Source organism: Bos taurus, chromosome 1 (assembly GCF_002263795.3).
Source record: "Bos taurus isolate L1 Dominette 01449 registration number 42190680 breed Hereford chromosome 1, ARS-UCD2.0, whole genome shotgun sequence".
Lineage (NCBI taxonomy): Eukaryota > Metazoa > Chordata > Mammalia > Artiodactyla > Bovidae > Bos > Bos taurus.
The window spans coordinates 70459181-70474477 of NC_037328.1; the positions used below are offsets into that span (position 1 = coordinate 70459181).

At 47.6% G+C, this 15297-nt stretch overlaps 1 protein-coding gene across 1 annotated transcript; it reads left to right on the forward strand.

Annotated features, from left to right (window-relative positions):
- The first annotated feature begins 1076 nt into the window (after window positions 1-1076).
- Window positions 1077-14717, forward strand: MUC20 (mucin 20, cell surface associated). The gene is made up of 4 exons (XM_002684818.7): window positions 1077-1233; window positions 7297-9150; window positions 11490-11581; window positions 14358-14717. Exons 1-4 carry the CDS (start codon window positions 1134-1136, stop codon window positions 14424-14426), a joined length of 2115 nt encoding a protein of 704 aa, XP_002684864.3. The 5' UTR covers window positions 1077-1133; the 3' UTR covers window positions 14427-14717.
- Window positions 14718-15297: the final 580 nt, after the last annotated feature.

Here is a 15297-nt window from a genome sequence, read left to right on the forward strand (position 1 = left end):
GAGGGGATAAGATTCTTCACTGGGGCATTTGAAATATATTTTGCAGCCTCATTCCCCTTCTTGTGGCCAAATCCCTAAACTTCCCTCATTTATTACCCTCAGTGTCCCCCTTCCTAGGCCTGGGGACAGGACTTACCGTTACTTACCCTTTCCCTTCTTCGAGGTGTGCGCTCCCTGCCCTGCACCTACAGGCTGGCCCAGGACAGGACCCTGCCTCTGGCTGGCATGGAGGAGCCCAGGATGTAAAGACAGAAGGATGTTAGGGATCAGAGTCCTTCCCTACACTAGAGAGTTGTCTCCTGCAAACCTCAGGGGGCTGTTCCTTATATGACTTGAGGATCCGAGTGGACATCAGGGTTCGTTTATTGAGCATTTAAAATGTATATGTTTTCAATAAACACCAAGTATGTAGGTGCTATGTTAGAGCCTTTTTATTGCATGTGATCCTCAAAAAACAGCCCAGTAAGGTAAGGATTAGGCCCATTTTACAGATCAGGAGGTTGAGGTTCAGAAAGCTCTTTAGTTTGCCCTTGACCATAGAGGTAATAGGGCTTCCCTGAGGCTCAGCTGGTAAAGAATCCGCCTCCAATGTGGGAAGATCCCTTGGAGAAGGGAAAGGCTACCCACTCCAGTATTCTGGCCTGGAGAATTCCATGGACTGTCCATGGGATCTCAAAGAGTCGGACACTATTGCGCGAGACTTTCACTTTCATGTTCATAGAGGTAATAAGTCCAGAATTAGGAATAAAACCCAAGTCTCTCTAACTAGAAGTCAAAATCCCATGCACAGGGGGCAGGGTGGCGGGGGAAGCTTGTGGGAAGGGGGAGCATGTATGAAACACTTTGTGCCATGGTTTCCCTGGTTGCAGGAACCAGGGGGTGAATGTCACTGTAGAAAGGATTCCGTATCTTCAAACTTAGGGAGGAGGAGTCAGTGGTCAAGGGGGGCAGGAGGGTTGGCTCCTTGTCAGTCCTGACACACAGCCTGCCAGCTCTCAGCCTGTGCACTTGTGATCACCTGGTTGCATCCTGGAAACTAGCTAGTCACACCTAAGCAGGCGGCCCGCCCATCCTCCGCGGGTTGAGGAAGCAGGAAAAGGCGGCAGTGAGAGGAGTGGGCAGAGCTGCTGGCAATGGTGGCCGGAATCCCAGCTACGATGAGCTTTCTCTGGTGCCTGGCTCTGCCCCTTTTCTTCTGCTGCTGGGAGGCTGGGGCCCACAGGAGCTCTGCAGGTAAGGAGGTGAGAGGGTGCCTGTGGGCTTCTCTCCTGACTCTGGGTGGGAGTTTCTATACTACAGCTCTTTGTGGGGGAAAGTAGCTCTCTTGGGTTAGTTACAATCAATCAAAAAGCTATACAGCCTTCCCAGGTGGTGCTAGTGGTAAAGAACCTGCCTGCCAATGCAGGAGACATAAGAGATGTGGGTTTGATCCCTGAGTCAGGAAGATCCCCTGGAGGAGGACATAGCAACCCACTCCAGTATTCTTGTCTGGAGAATCCCATGGACAGAGGAGCTTGGTGGGCTTCAGTCCCTAGGGTGGCAAAGAGTTGGACATGACTGAAGCGACTGAGCACGCATAAAACTATACTTGAAGTATTGCGTGCGTGTGTTCTCAGTCATATCTGGTTTTTTGTGACCCCATGGACTCCTCTGTCCATAGGATTATCCTGGCAAGAATACCAGGGTGGGTTGCCATTTCCTTCTCCAGAGCATCTTCTCAACCCAGGGATCGAACCCACATCTCCTTCGGCTCCTACCTTGGCAGATGGATTCTTAACACTGAGCCACCTGGGCTGCCCCACTTGAAGTATGACTGTCATTGATAAAGAGTACACAGTGGCAAAGGGTCAGCTTAAGTGCGTGTGAGGCTGCAGTCCATGCAAATGTGAGGTTGCTATGGGTTTGTCTTTATGCCTGTGGGGTGTGAGTATGTGTGGAGGGAAGAATAGGGAGTCAGCAGGTGCAGGCTGGTGATAAATCTGATTAAAGCCAAAGAATGTGGCTTGACAAGATTCTTTCTCCTTCAAGTTAATGTTTTAGCACAGATTTCCTTTAAAAGTCCATTAAATTAAAAAAAATTTTATATTGGAGTGTAGCTGATTGAGAATGTTGTGATAGCTTCCGGTGCACAGCAAAATGACCCAGCCACACACATACACGTACCCATTCTCCCCAAACTCCCCTCCTATCCAAGCTGTCACATGATGTTCGTTCATCAGAGTTCCCTGTGTTATACAGTAGGTGCTTATTGTAAAAACGTGTTTTTGTTTGAAAAGTCTGACTGTCACAGGCGGCTTGTGGAGGGTGGATTCCGAGAGAGGCAGGGCTTTTATGAAAGAAAAGAACGAACCTTGACCTGTAACAGAAATGGTGCCAAGCTTGTCACATGCATTATCTTTTGTAAAAATAGACTGTGTTTTTTAGAGAAGTTTTAGGTTCACAACAAAACTGAGCAGAAAGTGCAATGATTCCTAAAGAAGCCTTGTCTCCCACCTTCTCACCACCCCCTCCATTATCAACATCTCTCACCAGAAATATACATGCATTACAACTGAGAAATCTACAGTGACACATCATTATCACACATTGTCTTTTGAAACTTAATTTTTTTAGAGCAGTTTTAGTTTCACAGCAAAATGGAAAGGAAGGTACAGAGATTTCGCATATACCCCTGTCACTAGCTTTTTAATCCTCACAATAACCCTGTGAGAGATACATTCTTACCCTCATCTACCCCCTGCCGCCTAAGCGAGGAGACTGAGGCTTCTTACCAGCATGAAGTAACTCTGCAGAGCCAGGATTTTATTCCACACATCATGCCTAAACTGGACCACACTGCCTCCTGCACTCATTATCTCCCAGGCGTGTGCTACACATTTAATGTAGTGTTCCCAACCAAGTGAATTAGGTATCTCAAGCTCCATTCTACAGATGGGACAACGCAGGCATGGAGCCAGGAGACCTGGCCAGGTCACAAGTTTGGTAAGCGGCAAGCAAACAGAGGAGAGGGGACTCGAATTCTGGGTCCAAAGTCTACATGCTTTCCTCTCCCCAAGTTTGATTTGAGGAAATGGTTCAGGAGAGCTGCGGCACTCTAGAGCTATCAAGGGCCAGGATGGGCTTTGCTCTGTTTGAGAAGACCCTGGGCAGGTAAGAGAGTTGGGTTGGGGGTCGTAAGAGCCCCGAAGACGAACAGGCGATGGGTTTGAGAAGCCTGAGGAGGTTCCACACCAGGATAACACCACGGGGCTCCCAAGAAAGGAAGAAAATGTGTCAGGGGAGGTCAGCATCAGACCCCATGGTTGGGTTTCGGGCTGTGTGGGCTGCCGCAGAGAAGCTCTGCCTCCAGCTGTGGGGACTGAGGAGCCTCAGAGAAACTGAAGTGAGGAGAAGCAAGTATATCCCTGGAAAACTGTGATTTGTGTGTGTAGGTAGACAACACCGAATGGGCAGTGAGAACAAGGGCCATGACCACATAAGCAGCACATGGGCACAGCCTGGAACTCTCGCTGTATGAAAGCAGGTCGCGAGCTCTCAGGTGACTCCTTGAGAGGACATGCTCGGGGAGGGATGCTTAACGACCCCCGGAAGGCTTAGCAATGGAAGCGCTTCCATATTCCCCTTCCTCTCTGGTGCTCACCCCCATGACAAGGCAGGTAGGAGACGCTCACTGGTAGGAGACAGAGTCAGGATTTGCACCAGTAAATCATCAGACTCCAGCTAGCAGGCAACACAGCTATGACTAGAACTAAGTCTCTTGCCTCTCAGCCCAGTGTTCCTTCATCATCCAGGGGGAGACACAAGAGGACAAGCCAAGAGCCTGTTCTGATATCCTGGGGAGAGATGACCGAATGGCGCTGGCCCTCCTGAGGGTCCTTGGGTACTTCTGGGACAGTAGGTCTCAGAAAAGGCCATCTTAAACCATCAGAACCCCCCAAAAGTGTGCATATGCTTTTGTCTTTTTCCTTCTGAGAGTAGGGTTACTAGATAAAACACTTGGTAAATTTGAATTTCAGGTAATGACTTTTTCAGTATGTCTTACATATTACATGTACAGGAGGCGGTGATCAAAACCATCCCCAAGAAAAAGAAATGGAAAAAGGTAAAATGGTTCTCTGATGAGGCCTTACAAATAGCTGAGAAAAGAATAGAAGCAAAAGGCAAAGGAGAAAAGGAAAGATATACCATCTGAATGCACAGTTTCAAAGAATAGCAAGGAGAGATAAGAAAGCCTTCCTGAGTGAACAATGCAAAGAAATAGAGGAAAACAATAGAATGGGAAAGACTAGAGATCTCTTTAAGAAAATTAGAGATACCATGGAAACATTTCATGCAAAGATGGGCACAATAAAGGACAGAAATGGTATGGACCTAACAGAAGCAGAAAATATTAAGAAGAGTTGGCGAGAATACACAGGAGAACTATACAAAAAAGATCTTAATGACCCAGATAACCACAATGGTGTGATCACAGACCTAGAGCCAGACATCTTGGAGTGCGAAATCAAGTGGCTTTAGGAAGCATCACTACAAACAAAGCTAGTGGAGATGATGGAATTTCAGCTGAGCTATTTCAAATCTTTAAAGATGATGCTGTGAAAGTGCTGCACTCACTATGCCAGCAAATTTGGAAAACTCGGCAGTGGCCACACAACTGGAAAAGGTCAGTTTTCATTCCAGTCCCAAAGAAGGGCAATACCAAAAAATGTTCAAACTACCACACAATTGCACTCATTTCACATGCTAGCAAAATAATGCTCAAAATTCTCCAAGCTAGGCGTCAATAGTAAGTGAACATGAATTCCCAGATGTTCAAGCTGGAGTCAGAAAAGGCAGAGGAACCAGAGATCAAATTGCCAACATCCATTGGCACATAGAAAAAGCAACAGAATTCCAGAAAAACATCTACTTCTGCTCCATTGATTATGCTAAAGCCTTTGACTGTGTGGATCACAACAAACTGTGGAAAATTCTTAAAGAGATAGGAATACCAGACCACCTTACCTGCCTCCTGAGAAACCTGTATGCAGGTCAGGAAGCAACAGTTAGAACCAGACATGGAACAATAGACTGGTTCAAAATTAGGAAAGGAGTACATCAAGGCTGTATATTGTCATCCTGCTTACTTAACTTTTATGCAGAGTGCATCATGCGAAATGCCAGGCTGAATGAAGTACAAGCTGGAATCAAGATTCCCAGGAGGACTATCAATAACCTCAGATATGCAGATTACACCACCCTTATGGCAGAAAGCAAAGAGGAATTAAAGAGTCTCTTGATGAAGGTGAAAGAGGAGAGTGAAAAATCTGATTTAAAACTCAACATTCAAAAAATGAAGATCATGGCATCCAGTCCCATCACTTTATGGCAAATAGATAGGGAAACAATGGAAACAATGACAGAATTTATTTTTAGGGGCTCCAAAATCACTGCAGATGGTGACTGCAGCCATGAAATTAAAAGGTGCTTGCTCCTTGAAAGAAAAGCTGTGACAAACCTAGACAACATATTAAAGAGCAGAGACATTGCTTTGCCTATCAAGGTCTGTATAGTCAAAGCTTTGGTTTTTCCAGTAGTCACGTATGGATGTGAGAGACCATAAAGGAGGCCGAGTGCCAAAGAACGGATGCTTTTGAACTGTGGTGTTGGAGAAGACTCTTGAGAGTCCTTTGGACAGCAAGGAGATCCAACCAGTCAATCATAAAGGAAATCAACCCTGAATATTCATTGGAAGGACTGATGCTGAAGCTGAAGCTCCAAAACTTTGGCCACCTGATGCAAAGAGCCAACTCATTAGAAAGGACCCCAATGCTGGGAAAGATTGAAGGCAGGAGGAGAAGGGGACACCAGAAGACAAGATGGTTGGATGTCATCACTGACTCAATGGATGTAAGTTTGAACGAGCTCTGGGAGATGGTTAAGGACAGGGAAGCCTGGCGTGCTGCAGTCCACGGGGTCGAAAAGAGTCAGACATAACTGAGGGACTGAACAATAAATATTACCTGAGAAATACACATACTAAAAAATATTTATCATTAGCATTATTCTTTATTTATCTGACAAATTTAACTGGGCAGCCTGTATTTTTATTTGCTAAATTTGGCAACCCTCCTCAAGAGATCAGAGAAGGAAATAGCAACCCACTCCAATATTCTTGCCTAGAAAATCCTGTGGACAGAGGAGCCTGGTGGGCTGCTGTCTGTAGGGTCGCATAGAGTCGGACACGACTGAAGCGACTTAACATGCATGCATGCATTGGAGAAGGAAATGGCAACCCACTCCAGTATTCTTGCCTGGAGAATCCCAGGGTCAGAGGAGCCTGGTGGGCTGCCGCCTATGGGGTCGCACAGAGTCAGACATGACTGAAGCGACTTAGCAGCAGCAGCAGCAGCCTCAAGAGATACCTCGGCCCCTCCCCCTCGACAGACAGGAGAGGCATCTATCAGCTCATAAATAATTCTGCTGCAGCCTCCCCTGGGGAACAAACGGCTGCTGGCCCTCCACTCACATGACCTCAGAGGGTCATTCAAGCGAGTAGAGACGTTCTGCCCTATGGAGTTGTTGTTCAGTCACTAAATCGTGTCTGACTCTTTGTGACCCCATGGACTACGATTGGCCAGGTGTCTCTGTCCTCCACTACTCCTGAAGTTTGCTAAAAAAATTCTATAGGAAGCTGACAAGGATTCTTTCAGAAAGTTCTGAGAGTTTTGGTTCCTGCTCCACAGTTCTTGGCTCACTTGGATCTTCTGCTTTTCTTTGCTCCCCCTTGAATTGGGATCCTGGCCACACATTCACTTTGATGGCTTCAGACCAATAAGCGTCTCGATTTGGGGGCTGGCTTGCCTCAAGTGCTTCCCTAAAGGGCTTCCCTAGTGTCTCAGACGGTAAAGCGTCTGTCTGCAATGCAGGAGACCCGGGTTCAATCCCCTGGAGAAGGAAATGGCAGCCCACTCCAGTATTCTTGCCTGGAAAATCCCATGGATCACAGAGCCTGGTAGGCTACCCTCCATGGGGTCGCAAAGAGTCTGACATGACTGAGCGACTTCACTTCATACTTCTTTGCCTCAAGTGGGCCATCAGAGGACCTCAGCCAGGGCAATCCCAGTTCCATGCCTGCTACATGGGGCTGTCTTCCCAATATCACTTCCTCTTCCTTGAAAATATAGTTGAAAAATAAGGTCAAATGATCCCTTCTCCCTGCTTCCTCCCAGCAGTGCCCAGGGATAAATCTAAGAGCCTGTGTCAAGTTAGTGCCCTGGGATTCACAGCTCACAGAGTTGCTCTTACCCAACACAGGCCCCAGTGGATCAGGCCACACAGAGCTGCCTGCTGTGACTCCGGAGGTCTGGACAAGCTCAGAGGAAGACTTTCAGGCTACTGTCACTCCGGAGGTCTGGACAAGCTCAGAGGAAGTCTTTCAGGCTACTGACCTCATTGAGCCCTCTGTGTCAAACCACATCTCTTGGGAAACTCAAACCCTGAGCACCCAGACCTCTGATAAGACCTTCATCAGAGGCGGCACCATTTCAGAAGCAGAGGCCAGGGAAGACAAGACCATGGCTCTCATGACAAGAAAGCCTTCCAAGTTCACGGCTGTGATCACTACTCCCACGGTGACGTCATCCACAGGTGGCAGCCCCACAGGACGTGTAAGGACCACAGTGGACACTGTCACAGGCAGTGAGCTCTGGAAAGTTGTCTTTGAGAACCTTTGCACTTTTGACAGCTCTGAAGAAGCAAAGAGAATCTTGAAATTCATTCACACTTCTGGAGAAACCGAGGCCCTATCCTCAGAGAGCAGTGCCTCCTCTGAGAGCTCAGTTCCAGCCATCACCACCTCACAAGCCCTGTCAGCGGACATCACTGCTCTGACGAAAGCCTTGGTTACCTACATCACCAACATCAAGGTGATCAACTGCAGAGTTATGGAAACAGAACCAACTGCTGCCATCCCTGGGACCTCACACATAGATTACAGCTCCTCAGGAGGACAGGCCCTGTCCCCCACTGAGAGGTCAGCCTTGCCTGACTCCACTGAAGCAAAATCACACCTTACTAGGAATACAACCTCTGCTGAGACCTGGACAATAGCCCACGCCACGAAATTAGTCACACCTGTGGTCACAGTCATCCTCAGTAGCACCCCAGAAAAGGAAACGACAGCAGCCAAGGCTACCACCCCAAGTGGAACCTTGGTGACAGTCAGCAAGAACCTCTTGGAAGAAAGCTCAGCCCTCTCTGTTGAGACAACAAGCGACATCAGTATCTCAGGGATAATTCCAGTCTTCACAGAGGATGCGACAATAGTAAGCAAAGTGACTTCCCCTGCTGGGTTCTCAGCTATGGTCTACAGCTTCTCCGAAGAAACCTCCACCACGAGTTCCACCTCCTCAGAGACTTCTGCTACACACACCACACCCAGTGGGCCCATTCCCCCTATCAGCAGGAGCTCTCTTCCTTCTTTCCATCTGTCTATGGTTGACAGCATCCCAGAAACAAGTGTTACCTCAGCCAAGACCACAGCCTCAGCCAACAGCAGCCCCACAGCCTCAGCCGACAGCACCCCAGAAACAAGTGTCTCCTCAAGCAAGATCACAGCCTCGACCAACAGTAGCTCAGAAACAAGCATCACCTCAGCCAAGACCACAGCTTCAGCCAACAGCAGCCCCACAGCCTCAGCTGACAGCACCCCAGAAACAAGTGTCTCCTCAACCGAGATCACAGCCTCAGCCAACAGCAGCCCCACAGCCTCAGCCAAGAGCAGCCCAGAAACAAGTGTCTCCTCAAGCAAGATCACAGCCTCGACCAACAGTAGCTCAGAAACAAGCGTCACCTCAGCCAAGACCACAGCCTCAGCCAACAGCAGCCCCACAGCCTCAGCCGACAGCACCCCAGAAACAAGTGTCTCCTTAACCGAGATCACAGCCTCAGCCAACAGCAGCCCCACAGCCTCAGCCAAGAGCAGCCCAGAACCAAGTGTCTCCTCAAGCAAGATCACAGCCTCGACCAACAGTAGCTCAGAAACAAGCGTCACCTCAGCCAAGACCACAGACTCAGCAAAGACCTTGAAAACAGCCAGCGCAGGTGGAGGGAAGCCCTCAACAACCTCGGCCAGCACTGCTCGGACAAGGTGGACACATATTACCCCAGGTGAGTGGCTCCCCCATGTGTAATCTTCGGGAATTTGAAGTTTGGCATCTGTGTGTTTAAGGAGATGGGAGAAAGGAAAAATGAATCTGGAGGCTTCCTCTGAGCCCTGTCTCAGATGTCACCTCTTCATGATGTTCTAGTAACAAAACCAGTAAGAAGCAGAATTAAGGTAGGGTATGGAGAAAGTTCAGTGCTGGAAGTGTGGAGAAATGGTTTGGAATCCTGTCTTTGCCCTGAGTGATGTAGGACAGGTCCCGGCCTGGCTTTTCCCCTCTGAGCCTCAGTTTCACTGCCAGTAGCTGGAGGGGGTTGCAGTGAGGTCCTTTCCAGTTCTGAGGTTAACTGTTGAGTAACTACTGTGCACCAGGAAGGGGCCAAATTTTATTTAAAAGACATAGCCTTCATGCTCTGAAAGCCTCTGGTTCAGCCAGAGCTACTCCAAGTGGAAATAAGGCCCAAGGGGCTGCCCTCTGAGCAGCTGGGACCCCATGAGAGTTTAGCTCGCAGGATGCACTTTATGGGATTGGTAACATAAATGGTGGGGGCTTCCCAGGTGTCAAGCAGGAGAAGCAGGTTCGCCCCTGGGTCAGGAAGATCCCCTGGAGAAGGAAATGCAACCCACTCCAGTATTCTTGCCTGGGAAATCCCACAGACAGAGGAGGCTGTCGGGCTACAGTCTATGGGGTTGCAAAGAGTCGGACCTGACAGCAATTAAATAGCACTTGCAAGTGTAAATGGTGGCGTAAAAATCAATTAATAAATTGGACAAAGATTTGGGAGTTGAAAGCTATACTTTGAAACAACTTCTTTAGGGAAGAAGTCCCTTATCAGCAGTCAGCAAAGCTTCTGGTCAGCATGGAGACTTCACCTTCACTTCTCATCATCTTTCCTCATGCCTCATCCCAGCAGTATCTTCTGCTTGCCAGGCCTTTTGGGGAAGGTGAAATAAAAATATTAATCACAACCACCTTACTGAATATCTTTTGAATTTCAGGCAGAGGTGATATAAAAACATTTCACAGCCAGTAAGCATGGCAGCAGCTGAAGGTTCTCTCTGACGGCAGGCTTTGCATGTTATCTCCTCTAACTAAACCTTCCAAACCATTTTATGGAGTGGGTGTTCTTACTCTACCTGAAAAGTGAGGAAATACATTTAAAGATGGTTAAAAAAGTAGCAGTGGAATTCCAAATGAAAGTCTGTTTGATTCCAAAACTGAGAGTCTCCTGTTGTGCTTTGATTTTTAAAGCTTAATGTATTAATATTTTTCTTTTAAAAAGATTTCATGTATTATGTGTTGATTAGATGATACATTGACATGATTTAAAATTTCAATAAGTTCATAGATTACATCTTAAAATGGCTTTCTTATATTGCTGTCCCCTCATTACCCAGTTTGCCCTTCATACATATCTGATGGTATCACTTTGTTGTGAATCCTCTTCTGGACATGCAGTATGCACACGGAAGCATAAAAAGGAAGAGGGAAGATACCTTTTATTACAGCAATATAATATAGATATTGATACTATATCATATAGCTATAGACAATATCTATCTTCTTCTTTTTTATGCAAATGCGACATGTGATAAACACAGATCTCTTGATACAAAGCTATCTTTTGGCATGGCTTCTCAGTATTTTGTTTTACCATAATTTTTTAACCCATGTTTTCTGGATGGACATTTAGGTCATTTCCAGTATTTTTGTTATCATGAACAGTGCTGCAGTAAATAATACATTTTTCAGTTGTGTTATTTTCTGTAGGATAAACTTCTAGAAGTGCAATTGCTGGATTAATTCCAATAGTATTCTGATAGGAAGAATTGACTAAAAGGTGGCAGGTAAAGCTTAAGGCTCAAGGAAAGAATGAAGTTGTCTACAAGGCCTCTAAGTCAGGAAGGCTGGATTGAAAGACAGCTGCCACCTTAGAGCTGGAAGAACTGGCCAAGCACACCCCCTCAGAGACCAGCTTCTCTGCTGGCCCCGTTCCCAACAGCTTCATCCAAGGCCCCCAGGCCTTCAGAATATTCTAGATCCACTTTCATTTCTCCTTCCTCATACTACTCTTTTGACTTCTCCACATGTGGAGGGGGCCTTTACTGCTCATTTTCTTCCCTCTTGTTGGGAGGACATTATGATGGGTCCAGTTACTGGAGAGAAGGCATATTTTCTCTGCAGTGAAGAGAGGGAACACTCTGTGTGAACATAGACACACTTATACATGAGCATAGGCGCACATCTACAGAGTAGGGACAGAAGCTGGAGACCACAGCTCACATCCTGATTCGGGAAATGACTTACCCATGCTTTTGTCTTCTCACGGTTCTCAACTTGCAGGCGCAGATGGAGGCTTCCTCCTCCTGAGGCTGAACGTGGCCTCCCCTGAAGACCTCACTGACCCCAGCGTGGCAGAGAGGCTGATGCATCAGGTGAGCAGGCACTCTTTGTGCCGGGGAGTGGAGGAGAGCGAGAGGTTCTTGGAGATGCTGGGGAAGATCTGCAGGATACAGAAGAGCTGCTGCTACATTAGGGAGGGTCTAGTTTCTTGTGGTGGAGAAGGCAATGGCACCCCACTCCAGGACTCTTGCCTGGAAAATCCCATGGGCGGAGGAGCCTGGTAGGCTGTAGTCCATGGGGTCGATAGAGTCGGACATGACTAAACGACTTCACTTTCACTTTTCACTTTCATGCATTGGAGAAGGAAATGTCAACCCACTCCAGTGTTCTTGCCTGGAGAATCCCAGGGACGGGGGAGCCTGGTGGGCTACCGTCTATGGGGTCGCACAGAGTCGGACACGACTGAAGCGATTTAGCAGCAGCAGCAGCAGCAGCAGCAGCAGCAGCAACAGTTTCTTGTGGAGTGTTAGGAATGAAATCTAAGAATCTCTCCCTGGCTTTGTTTCTGCCTGTTTTTGTCTGAGTACTAAACTCCCCTCTCTGCTATATTAAAAAAAAAAAAAAAAATTCTTTCCCTCATCCCAATTTCCTTAGGCCCTAGGAAGATCAGGCTTTCTGGCCCCTGGGAGAAGGTTAATGTTATTAATGGACAGATAGTCAGGACTTTAGTTGCACGTGGCAGCAACCCAATGCATGGGAGCTTATTTAAAAGGCAGGGAATTGGCTAAAAAACCTAGAAGTGGCTGTCCAGCTTCAGCTCTGGCTGGATCCAGAAGTTCAAACAGAATCATCAGGATTTTCCTTTTCTTTTCCCCTCTTAGCTCTGCTCCCTTCATTCCTCAGAGTCTTTCATATGTAAGGAAAGGCAGCTGTGACAGCGCCAGATTCACAAGGCACTTGTCTTTGCCAAGTGCCTCCTAAGGAAGGCCTGAGCTCATGGACGTGGAAGGGCTACCACAACCGACAGCCTGACCTGAACCACATGGAATGGAATGAGAGACTACAAAGGAAGTAGGCATGCTAGACAGAAGGGGAAAAAAACCATAGATGTATGCTCTAGATGGACATCAAGATTGTATTTGTAGAAGCTGGGAAAATTCTCCTAAAACCCAGATCCCTGGACAAAGCTTCTAGTGCTGGAATTCTGGGATTGTATTTTGGGGGGATGGTGTGAGTCACTGGAAGGTTAGAATGAGTCAGCTCAGCCTAACTCTTATGTCCACATCTTGCTGCCAAGGAATGATGGGAAGAGGGAATATTTGGGCCCAATAGTTGGAGAAGGCAATGGCACCCCACTCCAGTACTCTTGCCTGGAAAATCCCATGGGTGGAGGAGCCTGGTAGGCTGCAGTCCATGGGGTTGCGAAGAGTTGGACACAACTGAGTGACTTCACTTTCACTTTTCACTTTCATGCATTGGAGAAGGAAATGGCAACCCACTCCAGTGTTCTTGCCTGGAGAATCCCAGGGACGGGGGAGCCTGGTGGGTTGCCATCTGTGGGGTTGCACAGAGTCAGACATGACTGAAGTGACTTAGCAGCAGGTCTGTTAGTGGAAGGGGGGCCTTAGTACTCCCATAAGAAAGTCTCTGAACATGGCTTCCCTGGTGGTCTGTGGTGAAAAATCTGCCTGCCAATGCAGGAGATGCAGGTTCGAACCCTGGGTGGGGAAGATCCCCTGGAGAAGGAAACAGCAACCCACTCCAGTGTAGCCTGGCAGGCTACAGTCCATGGGGTCCATGGGGTCTCAGAAGAGTCACACATGACTTAGCAACTAAACAACGAACACAGCATGGGGTTTTGAAGAGGGACAGCCAAATAAATGACAGATTCCCAGGGCACATGATAATCCAAGTAGCAAGTGTGAATCAGCTAAAGTTATGTCAGATTTGAACCCCTCAAACTGGAAACTATTTCGGAGGTCAGAAAGAAGGTGTGGAGATGGGAGCAGATCAGTTGAGGTGTAGGAACCAGGCCATGCAGGTGTTGGGTATCAGTTTCTGCTGTGAGCTGGTTACTGGTGAAAGCTCAGAGGTCAAACAAGAAGCTTTGCAGTTAGGTAGATCTGATTATGAGCTCCAGTTCCTAACTGTGTGAACTTCTGTAAGTTACTCCGTATTACTTTCCTCCCTTGTAAAATGAGGCTAGTACTACCTGCTTTATGGGGCTTCCCCGATGACTCAGCAGTAAAGAATCCCCCAGCAATGTAGCAGACACAAGAGACGCAGGTTCAATCCCTGGGATGGGAAAATCCCCTGGAGGAGGAAATGGCAACCCACTCCAGTATTCTTGTCTGAAATATTGTATGGAAACAGGAGCCTGGTGGGCTACAGTCCAAAGGTTTGCACAGAGCTGGACATTACTGAGCACACACACATGTGTGCATACACACACCCACGCACACACATAACTTGCTTTATAAGGTTTTTTGTTGTTCAATCTCTAAATCATGTCCAACTCTCTTGCAACCCCCTGGACTATAGCCCACCAGGCTTCTCTGTCCATGGGATTTTCCCAGGCAAGAATCCTGGAGTGGGTTGCCATTCCCTTCTCCAAGGTTTCTCCCTGAGCTAGGGATGGAACCGCGTCTCCTGCCTTGACAGGCAGGAGCTCCCAGAGAAGTCCCTGCTTTATATATGTTACTGTGGGATTTAAATGGTAGGAATGACAGAGCCTGTGTCCAGCCTGCAGGAAGCTCAGGAAGTGCTACTGGCCTCTTCAAATGTCCTCTGTCCCTTCCTGTCCTTGGCCTGTGGTGAGCTCACAGGCCACAAGGGCTGGAAGTACCACCTTTTCCTTTTGCCTACCAGATCAGCCGTAAACTGGACATGCTTGCGTTTCCTGTCCAAGTCTCCCTGCTGCGTGTCAGGAGTGGCTGAAGAACACCAGCTGCAACCAGGCACGGCTGCGTGCGGAAGGGAGAAGTGCTGCCTGTGACCTGGGCCCCACCACATCTGGAGCCATGTGACTGTGAAGACATGTACCTGGAAGGTTCCCATGTAGATCAGCAGATCACAGCCTTACCCAGACCCAATAGTGGGACCCTGGCTCACATATGCCTGGGGGTAGTGTGTAGGGAGAGGGTGGGGTCTGCCCCTTGTTGCACAGATGACCTTGGGCTTCCGCTGGCATATGTGTTGTACTTCAGTAAAGAGTGAGCTGATCCCCCATCTTTCACCTGTTGTGTGCTTGCATCCGGCATTAAAAGTATACTCAGTGTGGCTCAGGGATAACTTTATATGGTACAGGAATTTTGTGCACCTTCACCGCTACCTCCCTCCTTCATGCTTCTCTGGTTCTTGGGTTGAAATTTGATTACAGCACTGGTCCTGAGGCCTGCTGAACTGTGAGCTCCTTCAGATCAGGACCCACATCTATTTATCTCAGGATTCCTTGAACCCGGAAGAACACCTGGGCTGGAGTAGGATCACAGAGAATGCTTGGTAAATTGACTTGAATTTCAAGTTCTTGACAAGCAGTGCTCAATCATTCCTTCCCCATAACTCACAAGTCATATTGTCTTTTAAAAATTAAATGTGGACTTTTTTTCTATTATAGAAGTAAAACTTGCTTTTAAAGCTTAGAGAAATTCAAAAGGACCGAGGAAGGAGAAAAAAGAATTGAGAAGAGGAGGGGAGGAGAAAGACATGTCTAAAATCCCACCTCTGGTTGTCTGGAGTTGTCTAGTTGTATCTAACAAAACCATTGTTAATGTATATGTTCAGCCTCTCCTTGTGCGTGGTTCTGAGT

Coding starts and splice junctions, on each gene's coding strand:
- MUC20 (XM_002684818.7), top strand. CDS start 1,134: ATGGTGGCCGGAATCCCAGCTACGATGAGCTTTCTCTGGTGCCTGGCT. Junction 1,234..7,296: donor GGCCCACAGGAGCTCTGCAG/GTAAGGAGGTGA, acceptor TACCCAACACAG/GCCCCAGTGGATCAGGCCAC. Junction 9,151..11,489: donor GTGGACACATATTACCCCAG/GTGAGTGGCTCC, acceptor CTCAACTTGCAG/GCGCAGATGGAGGCTTCCTC.